Source organism: Hyperoodon ampullatus (assembly GCF_949752795.1).
Source record: "Hyperoodon ampullatus genome assembly, chromosome: 13".
NCBI classification, from domain to species: Eukaryota; Metazoa; Chordata; class Mammalia; order Artiodactyla; family Ziphiidae; genus Hyperoodon; species Hyperoodon ampullatus.
This window is the reverse complement of record NC_136926.1, coordinates 25,165,921-25,183,641: the sequence shown is the minus strand read 5'-3', so window position 1 is coordinate 25,183,641 and position 17,721 is coordinate 25,165,921. Positions and strand designations below refer to the sequence as shown.

Here is a 17,721-nt window from a genome sequence, read left to right as displayed (position 1 = left end):
ACACATAAAGAACTCTAAAAACTCCAGAGCAGGAGAACAACCTGATGAGGAAATGGGCAAAAGATATGGACACACATACAGAGGGCACATGAAAAGATGCTCAATGTCATTAGTCATTAGACAAATGGCAAATCAGAAGTTCGGTGGGATACCTCTGCACCCAGGTCTCTTGGGATGGCTAGAAGGACTGCTCACGCCAAGTGCTGACCAGGATGTGCAGCAACAGAAACCCTTATCCACTGATTGTAGGAATACAAAATGGCGCACCACTTTGGAAAACAGTTTTGCAGTTTCTTTAAAGGTTAAACATATATTGACCATTTGACAAAGCAATCCCACTCCTAGGAATTCACCTAAGAGAAATGAAAATTGATGCTTGCACAAAAACCTGTTATGTAAGTTATGTAAGTGTGGCTTTATTCACAACCCAAATGTCTTCCAACTGGTGAAGGGATAAACTAATACATCCATACAACGGAATACGATATGGCAATAAAAAGTACTGAACACGACTGTGGATGCCGGCAACAACTTGGATGAATCTCGAATTATGCTCAGTGAAAGAAGCCAGACTCAGAAGGCTCCAAGTTGTATGATTCCATGTGCAAGACTTGCTGGGAGAGACTAAAGGGACAGAGAACAGATTGGTGGTTGCCAGGGGAAGAGGGAGGGATTGAGTACAAAGAAGCAGCACAAAGAATCTGAGGGGTAATGGAAATGTTCTGTATCTTGATGTCTTTGTTGGTGCTTATGACTCTATGCATTAGTCAAAACTCATAGAACGGTACACTAAAAAGAGTGAATTTTACTGTATGTAAATTTAAAAGTAAATATATATTTTTTTAATTCAGAAAGATGATGTCACTTGGCCAAAACAATTTTAGAACTTCTTTTTTGGAGCTGCCTTCAGTAGATTTTTAAAAATTACTAGCCATCATAATAAGAAGATACAATCTATTAAGTCAGAAAAATAACAGTGCTTCATTTTATTCAAACCCACACTAAGAGGCAAATGTGAGGTAGGTGTTATCCCTTTTCCACAGATAAAGAAACTGAGGCACAGAGAAGTTAAGTAAGTAACTGAAGATCACACAGTAACGAAGTGACACCTGCATTTAGACTCTTTCTGCGCAACTCTACAGATGCTTTTTATTTCCTGACTATCCAAAGGGGGCACCAGTTTTCATCTACTGAAAACGTTACCTGTTCTCTGTCAACAGCCAAAAGCCATTTATAGCTAAATTTTCTGAAAAAGCTAGCCTGACTGACAGCATCCATTTTCACACAAACACAAAGCATAACAAAGAAAAAGCAATGGGGTGGTTTTTCTTGTCTGGCCTGAGAACTGGTATGAAGGCAATTATAAAACCGGCATTCTCTGAGCGATGCGAGCAATAGAATTACTAATACATCGCCTCATGGGTTTGGATTCTAAATTTCATCATCAGAGCACCTTTTTTTTTTTTAACCCAATCCAGACTTCGTCTATGAGAACTGAAATTCTTACCCTCATAAAGAAACAGTTCAACTTAGGAACTGTGTGAGCAATTGTTTGAGTTCAAAGAGGCAACCCATCAAAGGGTTCTCGGAGCACCTTTGGCTTCTAGGCCCAGAGCAGACCTGCCCATCTCTAAGGGATAAAGCATGTTCAGCCTTTCGTGCCTCCCCGGCCTTCCGTCCCCGAACACATTTTATTTGAAAGAAATGAAAAGAATTTAATGAAAAGAATTTGAAGAAATAAATATTTTAAAGGCTTCTTCGAAGCTACTTTCACAGTTTCCTTGCAGCTCAAGCCCAGTACACAGCCTTTCCCTGCAGCTCTGCCTCTGAGGCTCAGCTTTAGGCCCACAGACTCACCACTGGCATGTGAAGAACCCAACGACCTGGGAGGGCGGGGGGGACACCTCCTGGGTGGGCGGCTCTGCTCCAACCCAACATTTGGGAATGAACCTCCCTCTCAAAGTTGAAAGCCAGACGCACCGCTCGGGGAGCCAATGCTCAGAAGAGCCAACTCAGCTCCGTCTCTTTTGACAGCTGTTCGGAGTCAAGCAGTGTGAATGTGTTCTCTGGTTGCTAACGTTCGGCCAAAAAAGGTAATCCGTATGGGGCCTTTGGGGCTGCTTCCAGGGGACACCTGTGCCTGGGGCGAGTCACTTCTTCTCTCTGGGCTACAGAGATGGTACTACCCCACAAACACCCAGCCTGGCCTGGGTGAGTAACTCCGTGCGCTCTGATTTACTGGTAGCTCTCAGGCCAAATCTGCTGCACGTACCTAAAACTCAACACAAACACCAAGTTGCAGATTCTGAGTCCCGACAGTAAAGAGAAAGAAAACTTGGCATCCACTGATTTTATCAAAATTCTCTAGCACAGTTACCCCCATCAGGGGGATGACACTAACAAGTTTTATAAACGGGTGCCCAGTTAAAGAAACAGAGAGATAAACGCTGCCTGCCCAGACCAACCAACAACCTGGTTCCTGCTGGGCAGCACAGGGCCAGGAGGGAAACCCGCAGAGGTGCCAGCCCTGTGAATCACAACTCACCTATGAGTCAGGTCCAAATGCAGGCGAAATCGGAGTCACGCCTGCATGCCTGCACATGGTGCAAACCGCCAAGGCCAGGAGGCAGAGGTGGGTCACAGATGAGGTTTTCCCGTTTCTCTTCCATTTTTTAACGAGTGAAATGTTCACTAGTTTTGTTTCGGCCCCCACTTTGTCCCCAGACAAGGAACCGATGTGATAATTTTGCCCTTAAGGAACCCGATCTACTTCTGATCCTTCAACAACTCTGTGAGGCAGGCAGGCAGGTGAAGATCTTTATGTCCATTTCATTCCCCAGGCCCGGAAGCACTCCACGACCACTGTGGGCAAATCCTGGTGCTGTTACCACCTGAGCCCATGGTTCCCCAGCTTCAGGTCACCAGGAAACTCGCTCAAAGTGTGGTCTCATGAGCCCCAGAGCAGCCCTCCTTGGTACAACTTGACCCCAAACAGCCAGGAAGGTCAAACTCTGGGTTCCTATAAAATGGCTCCTTCTTTTAGCAAAACAATAGAAATGTTGCCTTTAGCATATTCTGAAGGTACTTTAAAAGAGTCTGGTAGACAAGTAACATTTTTAGCCCCCTGGGTACAGGGATAAAAAGTATCTTACTCATCCCCAAATTTTTATTCAATTTGTTTTCTCATTCAAAATGAATGACAGAAAAGGTGCACTAGAAATAGGAAGGAAATAAGCATAATCCTTTAGTAATTCTCTCACTGCCAGTCCAGTTTCCGAGCCTTAGCTATAGGCCTCTAGAAACGTCGCTGGCTGAATCCACACATGAATGGAGGAAAACTTCATTCACCAACTTAATACAACTTCACTTTCATTACACCTTCCTTAAGCCAAGTTCCACAAATGCAAGTTAACTGATAGAAAACTAAGACACAAAGTAGCAGCACCATTTTTTCTTTCAGTTTTAATGTTTTTCATATTCATTTTGTACAATTATCTGTCCTTTGAGGCTTTCCAAAATCTGGCCCCCACCCATCCAAATTCATGTTCTCCTACCCCTGTAAAGGCTCTCTGAATACTGCTGCTGAAATCAAAAACAGCAGGACACCTGGCTACTGGCTTGAGAGATAAGTGTAACATCTCCACATCTCTGGCTGTTACGTTGCCGCATATGTAAAATATACTTAACAACTTACTCCCTACTGGGATGATCGCATAAGATAACAGATATACAAGTGCTTCCAAAAAGCATAAACCCTGTATTAATACAAGTTCCTACTCTCCCTCCACTTAGAATCCCTCACCTTCTCACTCTCCTCCTGACCAAATTCTACCCCTTCGCGTCCGAGATGCGTGCCCACTTCTGTAAGCAACGTCACCCTTCTCTTCTCTGAACTCGTAGCTGGAACCACACTGCTCCCTCTGGGTCTCTCCTGATTGTTTTTATGGGGGTGGGCTTGCCCACATACACACATAATTTAAAGCTCCCAGGCCTGGTGTTGCCCACTACAGTGATCTCATAAGCAGCCCTCAATCATGACTCACTGACGATCCAATGATAAATGTGTTCTTGACCAACACGTTCTCGGCTAAAAACATAAAGTGCAGCCCATTTATAATTCCATGCATTATACAGCACTGCTTCTAAATAGGTCATCCGAAATTGTGGCTGAAATGATCCGGAAATAGACATGGCCCTGCTTTTCTGGTTCCCACCTCGCTTCTAGGTGTGGGCCTGCTCTGAGCATCCCCACTCTGTTACCTCTTGGGTTGGTTACCTGCACCACTGCTGCTGAGCAGGCTGACAGAAAGCTCTTCTGTTCCAGTAAAGTTCAAGAAGGATGTGCCATCGCCAGGTTGGTGGGAAGTGCCGTGCCTGCAGAGAAGAGAGCCCAGACACCTGGCTTAATGCAGATCATAACCTCTTTTATCCTGCTCACCCTGTCTCCAGGGGGTTTTCATCAAAACCAGGCCTGAACATTTGGCCACACAGGCTGGCAAACACTGAGACCCATACCATGGCCGCCAGGTTGCGGGGCTTGAAGTGTGTGCCAGCTCTGGCCTCCTGCCCTGGCACCCTAGCTGCTTCCCCACTGCCACGTCAGACGCCTGCCCCCTCCGTCCTAAGCCTCCCCTTGCTGATACCCACAGGACAATGTGAGGTGTTTGAATAGAGGTACCAAGTTAACCTGAGAAAGAGGTTATGCCCTGCCTGTATCCCTCATCCATCCCATGGGATATTGGGATGACTGAAAAGGGACCAAAGATTGTTCTTTGCAAAGGTAACAGATCACAGCAACAGCAGGTAGCGTAGCATGGACTCGAGCATGTCAAGGCTTAAATGACTTTCTTCCTAGGCTGACTCTCTTCGGATGCCTTGTAACACACTCAGGATCCAGGTTTGAAAAGACTTGTTTCTATAAACACAGGCCTTGGTTTCCATTGCTTTTAGCATCAACTTCTTCTAAACCCAACAGTGGAATTCCTCAATGACCAAAATGACAGAAGTCATAGACTGACTGCCCAAAACACACAGCGGGAACCACCTGCCTTGGAACTCGTTTTCTCCCATGACTGAGGATTAGGAGAAACTCATGTTTGAGGTTGACAAAGCGTGTCTTGAATTAAAGCAGAAGCTAAAGCAGGGCCTGGGGAACATCTCTGGCAAAAGCATCTCAGGCTATTTGCTGTGCACTGGCCCAGTGGCGGGGACGATGCTGACAAAGGAAAGGCCCGCACGCGTGCAGTGTCTCCGAGTCTCACGAACGTGACGTTTTGCGGGCAGTTTATTCTGCTGTTGCCCTGGGTGCCCGAGCGCGTTCTCGCAGTACCTCCCACCCAGTACCCGGTGCCCGGCCTCACCTTCCAGTGGCTTCATGGTATGCCAACTCCAGCAGCTCTGCAGAGGAGTGGGTCGGGTCCCTCTGCCCGCTGCCCTGCAGCTCTGCCATGTTCTGTCGGGTCTGGTGATGGATCTGGATGGCCTCTCCAGATGGTCCTGCCCAGACAAAGATCCACTGAGCATCATTCCCCCGACAGCCAGTGCGGTGCACTTCACCTCAACCTTCCTTCCTTCCTGCTGCTGGGACGCGGGTGATTGAAAGGCGACCACACCACAGAGGCATGTCCTGTCTGTGACCCTCTGGCTCCCAGATGGGACATCGCCTCTTCCAAGCAAGGCTCATCCTCCTGTGAGGCCTCAGTCTAAGAATATTTTGGGGTCCTCTGTCTCGCACATGTCAACTGAGACACAGTAAAGAAAGATAACAGTATGGGAGACGAGGGTCCCTCCCAGGAGGGTCAACATGGGCGAAACAAGAAGGGACACACGAGAGAAACACCAATGACTCTGTTAGTACCTGAGACGATAACAGCTCCTACTTCAAGAGCAGAGGACGTACAAGGACAAAACGGACATCGAGTAAGAGATAAGTGAGAATTAGTCGCATCTACGGAAACATGCTTCCTGGAGAATGATAGGTTTCAGAGCTGAGTGTCCAACCAGGTTAGCGGGGATTGAAGGAGAGGGTATTTGGGCAAACCCCAAACGTGGAAGAGGCAAAACACAAGCTGGAGGCCACAAACTCGCTTGGGAAAGAGAAAAACCTCTGAGGATGGGGTTGAGGAGGCAGGAGGTTGGGGAGCCTGGCAGAGGAGGGCCTCGGCTCTTAGAGGGCCAGGTGGGCAGAGAATTTAGTAAATACATTTAGCTTTAGAAAAGCGTGTGTGATGGGGGTGGGGGGAAGCACAGAAGCAGGAAGAGCTGACGGTCATGGAAGAGACATCAATAGCTCTCATGAGAGAACTTGAAGGGAGCCAGTGGGGACGATGATGGGGAGAAAGGGACACCAGAAAGAAACAGGTAAGGTGACAGATTAGGATAGAGATAAGAGGGGCAAAAAGGGGGTTGGGAATGACCCCCAATTACAGCCAAAAGAACCAGATTCATTGTTCACTTATTTAACTTGTAACTCCGAAAGCAAGTACCAAAGAAAATAACTAGACACTTGCAGGCATCCAGCAGGATGGCTTCATGAAAACACCCAGGAGGTGAATGTACCTGTTCCTCCCCAGCCCAGTAAGAGCCCATCAAGCTGAAGTTTAATTTTAGCCACAGCTTTATAAAACCTTACTTTTATCTTCTTTAGGACAGAACACAGATCAAAAAGGATGAGCTAGGAAAAACAATGAATTTGAAAAAAATTTTTTTTTTTTTTTAGTTTTGATTGGTTTTGAACTTTATTTAAATGGTATCATACAGAAAGTACACTTTTTTTTTTTTTTTTTTTTTTTTTTGCGGTACGCGGGCCTCTCACTGTTGTGGCCTCTCCCGTTGCGCGGAGCACAGGCTCCGGATGCGCAGGCTCAGCAGCCATGGCTCACGGGCCCAGCCGCTCCGCGGCATGTGGGATCTTCCCAGACCGGGGCATGAACCCGTGTCCCCTGCATCGGCAGGCGGACCCTCAACCACTGTGCCACCAGGGAAGCCCAGAAAGTACACTTTTATGGCAGGCTTCTTTCATTATGGTTGTAAATTTAAACATGGTTTGGAATATGGCTGTAGTTTGTTTTTATTTCAGCTTCCCATTATAAAAAATAGAACTCGTTTATTTTAAGCTTTTTTTTTCCCAATTTATTTAAACTAAAAAAAAGAAAAAGAAAAAAAAAAGAAATTGTTCACTCATTTCTCAAAAAAAAAAAAAATTTTTTTTTTCTGCTGTCAGAGACCCTGAGAGGAAACAAAGTAACATAACTCCGTGTAACCAAGACTGTAACACTGACATCCAGAGAGTAAGGAAAGGAAGGAGTGAACAAGAAGAGGGACATTCGTCTCAGGAAAGAAAGCAGGTGGCAAAGCACAGTCCCTTTCAAACAGAAAAAGGAGCCCTTGGGTCTACACAGCTGGCTAGCTACAAAGTCCTCAAGGATCCTCACAAAAGCCCCGGGACAGACAAAGTGGGCGCGGCCACCCCATCTTCCGGGTGGGGCACCGCAGGTGCAGAGAAGACGACACCCTTGACCAAGGCCACTCAGGGGACGCCAGGACTAGGAGTGGCCACTCAGGGGACGCCAGGACTAGGAGTTCCCAGTCAGGGCTCTTTCCCGAGCACCCAACTTACCCACAGGAAAAGTGTGCATCCAGCGCCTCCTGTTGGACGTAAGCTTCATGGGCATCCGCGAGGGTGCAAAGGGGTTGATCAGTGCCCGCTGGGGCATGTAACCCCCAGGTCGAAAGTGCAGCATGGACTCTGCGCTGCCCACGTGGAACCTCCCCGGCGCACTGGAGTCCCGCTGTGGTGGCTCCATCATGTTCTCCAGGACATCTGCCGGTTACCGTGGGGTGGGGGAGGCACAGAGAGAAAGCACAGGGTCACGGTGAAAGCAGAACTAGAAGGACAATCTGCGGAGGCTGACAAGGACCTTGGAGAGCGTACATGTTAGGGAACGAGGGAAATCAGTGAAATCGCCAAACTATAAAGGAATGAAATATTGGGTTTACTTTTTAAATACCTGGGAGAAGGGGGTTCTAGTTCCTAAATTACTGGCCCAGTGAAGCCACACCCAAACCTGATGGGGAGGACCACACATTGTCTGGAGACCTTAGATGTTGAGCTGGATGCAATGACTCAATAGTGGGTCTTGGGCTTCCCTGGTGGCGCAGTGGTTAAGAGTCCGCCTGCCGATGCAGGGGACACAGGTTCATGCCCCGGTCCGGGAAGATCCCACATGCCGCGGAGCGGCTGGGCCCGTGAGCCATGGCTGCTGAGCCTGCGCGTCCAGAGCCTGTGCTCTGCAATGGGAGAGGCCACAACAGTGAGAGGCCCATGTACCGCAAAAAAAAAAAAAAAATAGTGGGTCTTGAGTTGTCTCCCTTTGGGGATGGGGCAGGTGCATTCTGCATGTGGGAGGAACAATACATGTAGATATTTGGTGACCAGAAGGGCAGACCCTAGCAGAGATAGCCAATGTGTTCACTAGACCTGTTTGATTTTCCTCTGAGACACACAAGGAGACTGTAGTTTCCAGTTCTTTTGCGCTGGGGCCAAATAACTGAGTTCCAGCCAAGAGAACACAGGCAGAAGTGACATGCTCCACCCGAAGGCCTGGACCACAAACCTCTCTATGCGTTATCTCCATTCTCCTCTGCCCTGCTGTGGAAACTCTGGAGACCAGTATTGATGACCATGGCATCCGGGATGGAAGGACCATGGGGCCCTGAGTGACTGGGTGGATCAGAACCCCCTCCCATTAATGCAGTGGCCTGGAACATGAGTAAGCAATCAAACGTTACTGTGTTAAAAAATCTAAATTCTTGGGAGAAAAGAATGAAGAAATGGATGCATCCAGCCTTGACCAGGTAAGGAGATGGCATGATATTTAGACTCAACCTGTCCCATTCAATGGCAGACAGGTCCCTAACCTGAGTGGATCAAAGAGCTGAAACCTCCAACCAACTCTGTTGGTGAGCATCCTATGTTTACTAAGCAAACACCCAGGTTAGAAAGTGGGTCCAGCAGATACAAATTCCATGGCATCAAGGAATGTCTTGTCCACCATTATCTACCCAATTCCTACCAAAGAACATGGTACATAGTAATATTTAGTTCCTCAAGCCATTGTGCATGCAAGAAGAGAACATTCAGTTCTCCATGAAAACTGTATTTTTCACTGTAAATTAATGAATTGATGATCCAATTTATCAAATAAGAAAGAATATAGTCTAGTTAGTTATCATGGAAATAAAAGGAGAGAACTCAACTTTAAAAAGTTGAGTACACGCTTTGAAAAGAATAAGAAATAGGACTAAGGGCTAAAATGGGTCAAAAATATGGGTAGAGGAAGGGGGAAATGTTTCCTATGCTACACTAGGTAGGTGGATGGGTGAGAATCCTTAAATATAACAGAGAAACTGGAAACAAAGGCCATGTGGATGGCACTGCCTGACACCGTTCCAGTGAATTGCTTTTTGGCTTTTCCAATAAACTCTCACATATCATTAAGGATGTTGAAATCAATTCTACCATTCAGATAATTTTTAAGAAAACTTGTTTTCAGGGGCTTCCCTGGTGGCGCAGTGGTTGAGAGTCCGCCTGCCGATGCAGGGGACACGGGTTCATGCCCCGGTCCGGGAAGATCCCACATGCCGCAGAGCAGCTGGGCCCATGAGCCACGGCCACTGAGCCTGCACATCCAGAGCCTGTGCTCCGCAGCAGGAGAGGCCACAGCAGCAAGAGGCCCGTGTACCGCAAAAAAGAAAACTTGTTTTCAAAGCTACTTGGATTGGGACTTCCCTGGTGGCGCAGTGGTTAAGAATCCGCCTGCCAATGCAGGGGACGCAGGTTCGAGCCCTGGTCTGGGAAGATTCCCACATGCCACTGAGCAGCTAAGCCTGTGCGCCACAACTACTGAGCCTGCGAGCCATAACTACTGAAGCCCACGTGCCACAACTACTGAAGCCCGTGCACCTAGAGACCGTGCTCCACAACAAGAGAAGCCAACGCAATGAGAAGCCCGCGCACCACAATGAGGAGTAGCCCCCGCTCACTGCAACTAGAGAAAGCCCACGTGTAGCAACGAAGACCCAATGCAGCCACAAATAAATAAATATATAATTTAAAAAAAAAAAAAAGCTACTTGGATTAAGAGCAACTTTATCTCCTCAGAGGAGAACTGGCTTTTAGAATAACAAAGGTTTTTAAAGGATTAATGTGTAGTTTAACTTTTACTATAGATCCTTCTAAGAATACACTTAACAGAATGGGAATATAACTGTCATGCAAACTCAGAAATTTCCAGAAGGTGGGAAAAAGTTAACCCAGAAATTTTTTTTTTTTTGGCCGCAGAGCTTGTGGGATCTTAGTTCACCAACCAGGGTTTGAACCCGAGCCCTTAGCAGTGAAAGTGCGGAGTCCTAACCACTGGACCGTCGGGGAATTCCTAGAAATCTTCAAATGTATTAAAATTCTTTTGAATACTAACCCTAATTAATGTAGGTGACATAGGTTATATTCTATAGTCATGTAATTAAATATCTCCTCCTTTCTCTTTCAGAATTTCCTTTTTATACTTTGAACCAGTTTAAAAAAAAAAAAAAACTTTTTTCAGCAGTCAAAAGATTTCTGGGGGCTTCCCTGGTGGCGCAGTGGTTGAGAGTCCGCCTGCCGATGCAGGGGATACGGGTTCGTGCCCCGGTCTGGGAAGATCCCACATGCCGCGGAGCGGCTGGGCCCGTGAGCCATGGCCGCTGAGCCTGCGCGTCCGGAGCCTGTGCTCTGCAACGGGAGTGGCCACAACAGTGAGAGGCCCGCATACCGCAAAAAAAAAAAAAAAAAAAAAAAAAAAAAAAAAGATTTCTGGCTGTTGGCTCAGTGTCTATGGTGCCTAATGAATGAAAGATGAAAGCGCCCTGCTCCTCGGTCCTCAGGCCCCAGGAGCCACCAGCTTCCCCTTCAAAGTGCTGGGAAACACCCCTCACCCTTTGGGAATCCTTCCAGGGCAACAGGAGGCAGCTGTGTGCACACAACAGTCCTAAGTCAGTGATTAAAAGTCAGGAGGGCTACTCCTCCATTTAGAAAACATTCTTGAAATATCAAAATTATGGAGGAGAATGATTAGTGGGAGGGTGTGGCTCTAGAGGAGTAGCAGAAGAGAGGCCGCGAGGATGGAATATCTTAATTGTGGTGTGGTTACATATGTCTACACATGTGCTAAAACTGCACAGACACACACACACACACACACACAAATGCATGTACGACCAGTGAGCTCCGAATAAGCTCTGTGGATTGTACCAAGGTCATGTTCCTGGTTTTAATACTGTACTAGTTATGCGAGATGTTATCACTGGGAAAATGAGTGAAAGCTACACAAGACCTCCCTGGATTTTTTTTTTTTGGCATTTCCTATAAATCCATAATTATTTCACAACAGAAAGTTTTCCAAACAGGCAGGAGGGGGCTGTATACTTGAGTTGCAGATGCCACTGGATGGGTAAGATAAGATACAGGAAAAGCAGCACCTGTGCTCCCTGGGCCATGCCAAGTTAACAGGTCACTTGAAGTGGAATAGAGGAAAGAGGCTGTTTTAAGTGTGGCTCGAATGGAAATGCTAAGGAAATAAGTAAACACTTTAACCTTAGGTCTAAGAAAAGCTCTACCTTAATATATGGAAAGGTAGACAGTTACAGGGAAGAGAGAAGAAAGGGTAAAGACGAAAATAGTATAACACACACACACACAAACAGTTAAGGCCATTCGTACTCACTGCACCTGCATGGAAGTAATTAACATGTGGGATTACAGCCCACACCTATCCATAGCCCCGCCCATCCCCACTACAGGAAGGCAGCTGTCCCCACCCTGCCCAGCCCTGCCCAGCCCTGCCCTCTGACCTCGAGTGCTGGTGTAGCCCAAGGAGCTGCTGACTTCATACTGGTGCAGGTGGGGGTGAGGGATCATCAGGATGTTGGCGCTCCTGCCCAGGGAACTGTCATCAGAAGCCTGGCTCCTCACCTCCTCTGTGGGCAACACCTGGCCAGGCAGGGAAGGGCTGGATGAGACATCGCAGGAGCTGGCGCTCTTCCGACTGTGACTCTCCCGCTCTCGCACGGACCTGGTGGGTGAGAGACCAAGTCACACCAAGCGGGGGATGCTGTCCCACCTCCAGTTACAACTCCCAAACGGATCCCCAGCCTGGGCTACATGGGAGGCCAATAACGAAAACCCCCAATGGGATCTCCGAGGAGGTACTGTAGGAGGGACTCTGCCCTGAGCAGCTGGAGACGTCGTGGAAGAAATGGGGGAGATGACTGACAGTCATCCAATGGCCGGAGTCCCAGGATCAGAGCTGTAAAGAAGCGATCGCTCAGCCTGACCCCACCTCATCCCACCATCAAGCTCATGTCACTGAGAATGGGGTTGTGAACCGATGTTACCCAAGAGGAAGCACACAGCACAGCCTGAGAAGTCTTCCAGCATCAAAAATTGAACCTAAATCTAACCAAGCCTCTAGAGAGAACTGCCAGTTTACAGCAGATTCAGAGACAACAGGAAAAGTTAAATGTCATATGGAAATAAACAGACAAAGGAAGAAAGCAAGACACTCTGCAGTCACAGAAAATGACATAAGAGAAAATGCAACATGTGCATCTTCTTCAGATCCCAACTCAAACTAAGTAACTGTAAAAATCACAGTTTTGAGACAATTGGGAAATCTACAGAGGGACTGGCTATCAGGGATATTAAGGAATTAGTGTGAGTTTTGTTACCAGCGACAAGGGTACTGTGATCACATTTTTTTTGTTTGTTTTATTTCTTATTTGTTAGAGAGACACATGCTGAAATACTTACAGGTTTAAAAAAAAAAAGAAAAGGGGTCTTCCCTGGTGGCACAGTGGTTGAGAGTCCGCCTGCCGATGCAGGGGACACGGGTTCGTGCCCCGGTCCGGGAAGATCCCACATGGCCGTGGAGCGGCTAGGCCCGTGAGCCATGGCCGCTGAGCCTGCACGTCCGGAGCTTGTGCTCCGCAACAAGAGAGGCCACAGCGGTGAGAGGCCCGCGTACCGCAAAATAAATAAATAAATAAATAAATAAATAAAAGGATACCTGAGATCTGTTTTAGAATACTCAAGCGAAATTTCAAATGTGGGAGAAGTGATAAAACAAGATTGACAACACACTGATAACTGTTCATTTCACTGGTCTGTTTGAATGTTTCCTTAATAAAAATTTTAAAAACAGTATGCCCTTATTAAAACATGAAACTCCCTGAGGGGAAAACCTCTGGAAACAGCAGGAAGAAGGATCAGCAGGAGAGGAGCCCAATGGGGGGGACAAAAATTCAGAATGGAAGAGTCAGCAACTGCCGATAGGGCCACCCCTCTGGCAACAGAGCTGTTCTCTTTCCACCTGGAAGGATTTTAAGGGAGAGCTTAAACGCAACCTGAAAATAGATCCCAAGGGCTGACTACACTTTTCATTATTTCAACAGTAAATATTTGAGCGCCAGCATATGCTCAGCCCAGCGTGGGGACAGAGCACAGATTAGGGCACAGTCTGTGCCCTCAAGGAACACAGCCTGAGTCTCTGAGACACCAGGTCTTGCTGTCTTTGATCAGAAGAAAGAAAACCAAGGATCTTAGACCATGAAAGGGTTCTTAGACACTCAGAAGAAAAGCACCGCCAAGGCCCTAGGCAGCATCTACGTGCAGGGGAGCTGCTGTTAACGGCACTCACTCTGAGCTCTAAGCATTCTCGGGACCAGACATCAGGATGGGATGAGGGGAAAGGACAGAAGAAGAGCACGTGGCCACTCTAAGCCCATTTTTCACAATGTGAAGAGACGGAATATTCCTCCAATCAGTGATTCTTCCAATCAAAGCACACTTGCCATGTCTAAGAAATGTGGAAAATGGACTCGTGGTACTTGGTCAACTAGGGAAAAAAATAAGCTAGAGCTCTGTTTCACATTTCATTAAAAAAAAAAAATTCTATACAAAGAACTAAGTATAAAAACCAAGACCAAAAAAGTATTGGAAGAAAATACAAAAGACACGTTTCTAACCTTGGAGTGGGGATGGCTTTCTTACACAAGACCCAGAAATGAGTATGTTGGTAAATCTGACTATATCACAATGAAAAACTACTACATGACCAAAATACCATGGAGCAAATTTTTAAAACAGGAATAAAGAAAGAAAAGTCTCTCGCCCTCTGGGAATAATAAACCTAAAAGAAACTGTGGACCCTGGGATCGATCGATTGATCAATCTATCTATTTACCTATCTATCTATCTATTATCTATTAGTGGCTGCCTACCTATCTATCTATTAGTGGTCTCCCAGTGAAATGAAAATTCCAGAATTCACAAATTGCTTCTCTTGGCTAGAAAAAGCAGAATGCTCTCCTTATGAGGGGACAATACTTCATAGCAAACATAGCTAACAAAATGGCTGGGCCAGAGAACCAGAAAACAGACTCCCTAATGATCCACATACTATGGCTTCCACTTGGCTAATTTTAATTTAAGATATTTTCAAGGTTGCTCTCATGCAGGTCCCTACTGGGCCTCAGGTTTTCCTAATCAGCTTTTACATCCACCCCAAAGTGCGTCTGGCAGAAAACCTGCAGGTGGCGAGGCGCTGAGCCCGGGATGGGCCTGGCAGCCTGAAGACTTGCGCATCATAAGCATCGTAATCCACTTGGATGGGAAGGGTGTTCTCAGATTCTTTGGGAGTCCCCAGAGCTGAAACACACAAATAATACAAACTGTCCTCAAAACACATTTCAACAAGAGGCCTTCGGATGGTCTTCATGAAAATCTGCAAGATATAGGTCATCATCACCATCTCCCCCTGAAAAAAAAGGGATAATAACCCATTCGTCAGGTTACTAAGATTAAATGATTTATATGTCAAAGCGATATAGAGATTACTATTTACAAGCATTAAGTAAAGGCAAGATGATGGCAGCATTTCCTTCTGTGATCCCACTTTAAAAATATCATCTTGGGCTTCCCTGGTGGTGCAGTGGTTAAGAATCCACCTACCAATGCAGGGGACATGGGTTTGAGCCCTGGTCCGGGAAGATCCCACATGCCGCAGAGCAACTAAGCCCGTGCGCCACAACTACTGAGCCTGCGCTCTACAGCCTGTGAGCCACAATTGCTGAAGCCTGCACACCCAGAGCCCGTGCTCCGCAACAAGAGAAGCCACCGCATTGAGAAGCTCGCGCACCGCAACAGAGTAGCCCCTGCTCACTGCAACTAGAGAAAGCCCGCGAACAGCAACAAAGACCCAATGCAGCCAAAAATAAATTAATTTTAAAAGTATATATATATCATCTTAATGTGTATATTTAGTCCTTTAAAACTTGCCACCCGATCCCTAGAATTGACCTATGGCGAAGAAAAATAAGGTTTTGTTATCACCCATTTTGCAGCTGACAGGACAAAAATATACAGGATCACTAAGGGACCTTCCAAAGATCACACAAGGGGAACTCTGGTCTCCCAAACTTGGCTGTGAATTTTTTACGCAACCTCACAAAATCTTGTTGCCATGGGTTAGCTGACTCTTTCTAAAAGTGATGAAAGGAGGAAAAAATACTCACACGTATCACGACCATTTTTTGCTTTCTCAGAGGCAGGCTGCAAAATTAAATAGAGTTAATCACTCCTGGGATTTGCCTTGTTGTTTATTTATTTAATGCAGAAAACTATAAAGTTCTAAGACAAATTTCTCAAATGCTATTCATGACCATTGGGGGATAGGGGTTTTCTTAGGCCCAAAATAACAACATCAGTGACAGGCCCTAAAGGCTCTGCTGGTGGGTGAAACCTACCTTCTTCCCGGCCAGTTTTATTCGTGGGGTGAAACTATTACAAAAGAGCTGGCTTTTGGATGTGTAGAAACTGCAAAAGAAACAGACAGGGTCATTCATCTAAACCCCTTTCTTTCTTTTTTTTTTAATTAATTTTTTTTTTTGGTCATGCCACATGGCATGCAGGATCTTAGTTCCCCGACCAGGGATTGAACCCATGTCCCCTGCAGTGGAAGCATGCAGTCTTAACCACTGGACCACTAAGGAAGTCCCTAAACCCCTTTCATTTTAAACCTCAAGACACAGCTGGAATCCCAGCCATGGATCAGCCCTCCCAGGAACACCTTTGTCTCAGGCCTCACTGATCTTCCCAATTCTTTCTTTTGTAATTACTACAAAACATTAATTATGTTTTAAAATATTGTTCTATTCCTTTTTTTCCTATAAATTGTCTCATGTGCGCTAGTCCTGATTCCTAACTGGATTAGAATCTCCTCCTTGAGCTGAAATTAGCAGGAACACTGAGGCCTGGTCTCATGCGAAGAGGAGGCATGGGGATTTTTCTACAAATGGAGAGGCCTAGGCCCCGTCTTGGTCCACTACGGTCTGTGCGAGTTGGGAACAGGGGGAATTGGGAATAGTTGTGGAAATAAGTCCTTCAAACTTGTTTTTATGTTTTTCACCATAGACTGTTCTTCTGTCACAGACATGGCTTTGCATATAGAGATGCTTTAAGCAAATGTTAGAACTTTGGTTTCCACATTCTCTTGACAAAAGATTTTATAGTAAGAATTTAACAGGTTTGAAGAAAAAAATGGCAAGGAAGCTAATGGAATCCCTGATCCTCTACGGCGAATCCAGATCTCACCCACCTGTGGTTTATCCAGTGAGGGATATTGTAGTCGTCGCCCAGGCGAGAGTCGCGAGGGCTGCTCCGATTGTGCAGCTGAAAGGGAACAAAGTAGGGCCCAGGTCAGCTGGAAAGCAGGTAGGACCCGGAACTGCTCCAGCTTCTCTGATTCTAACTATTCTCAAGATCACCCTGCGCTGGAACCTGGCCTTTAGTGAGCACTGCAAAATCAATCACCTTGAACAACGGGACAGCATGCAGCGGCTGCTCGCCCATGCACACCAAGTCCACACCGATTCCTAAAAAAGGAAAGACAGAAAGAGTTGGTGGGGAGGGGGGCACTGTAGCGATTAGCCGTGTGATTTAAGTGGGTCAGGGTACAAGGCACAGCTGACTTATTCTCCTCACCAGCTCTGCCCGCGCGGTTAAGAAGTAGGTGCATTTTGTCTGTGTCCTCTTTACCAAGTCCCACCGCATCTGCCACTAATCAGTGCTTGACAGCTTTTGACTGCCTTGCAGATGGTGATTTGTCAAACAGACCGCCAGGCCTCCATGACTACAGTTTCAAGGCCCGAAAGGAAAGGGAACCTTGTCATCTCAGTAAAAAGCAAAACAATCTACATCATTCAACAGAGTTTCTTTACTGGCCATCGGGATTTACGTTCCCACCTCCATCTTGTTATTAGAACACAAATCAAATAGGGGGAGGGGGTGCAAGTCGGAGACGCACGGCACATCACAGAGGGAGGACTGGATGATGCCATGGTGCTTCCCAGAATGGGCTGATGGACACTGGATCCTGGAAACAATCCCCAAAAGGGGTTCTCCGGCGTCAAGTATGTTTGGGAAACTCAGAGTGCCAGTTATGTCCTCTAGAGATAAACAAGATACACTAACATATTCAAACTGGCAATTAGGAACTGTGCCGAACTGTGCATGACCCAGCATGTCCCAAGCCAACTGACCATGGAACTCTTTTTTGTCACCTGACATTACTCATGTCCCCAGATTCCGATGGGTAAGGGTAAATCAGGCTATAAACACAGCAGCGC

The 17,721-nt window shown here is 46.5% G+C and overlaps 1 protein-coding gene across 12 annotated transcripts in view; it reads right to left on the bottom strand.

Moving 5' to 3' along the window:
• The window catches only part of DEPDC5 (DEP domain containing 5, GATOR1 subcomplex subunit), a gene marked incomplete at its 5' end in the record, with an annotated part of 87,823 nt that overhangs the window by 43,688 nt on the left and 26,414 nt on the right, over window positions 1–17,721 (bottom strand). For 9 of the 12 annotated variants that reach the window (XM_079717907.1, XM_079717911.1, XM_079717914.1 and 6 more), the window contains 9 exons: window positions 4,277–4,374; window positions 5,361–5,496; window positions 7,619–7,822; window positions 11,890–12,110; window positions 14,623–14,743; window positions 15,610–15,646; window positions 15,841–15,910; window positions 16,692–16,765; window positions 16,907–16,968. In XM_079717907.1, coding sequence (XP_079574033.1) covers window positions 4,277–4,374; window positions 5,361–5,496; window positions 7,619–7,822; window positions 11,890–12,110; window positions 14,623–14,743; window positions 15,610–15,646; window positions 15,841–15,910; window positions 16,692–16,765; window positions 16,907–16,968 — 1,023 coding nt within the window. The remainder of the gene's footprint in view (window positions 1–4,276; window positions 4,375–5,360; window positions 5,497–7,618; window positions 7,823–11,889; window positions 12,111–14,622; window positions 14,744–15,609; window positions 15,647–15,840; window positions 15,911–16,691; window positions 16,766–16,906; window positions 16,969–17,721) is intronic. The other 3 variants (XM_079717918.1, XM_079717909.1, XM_079717912.1) reach the window with 2 other exon arrangements.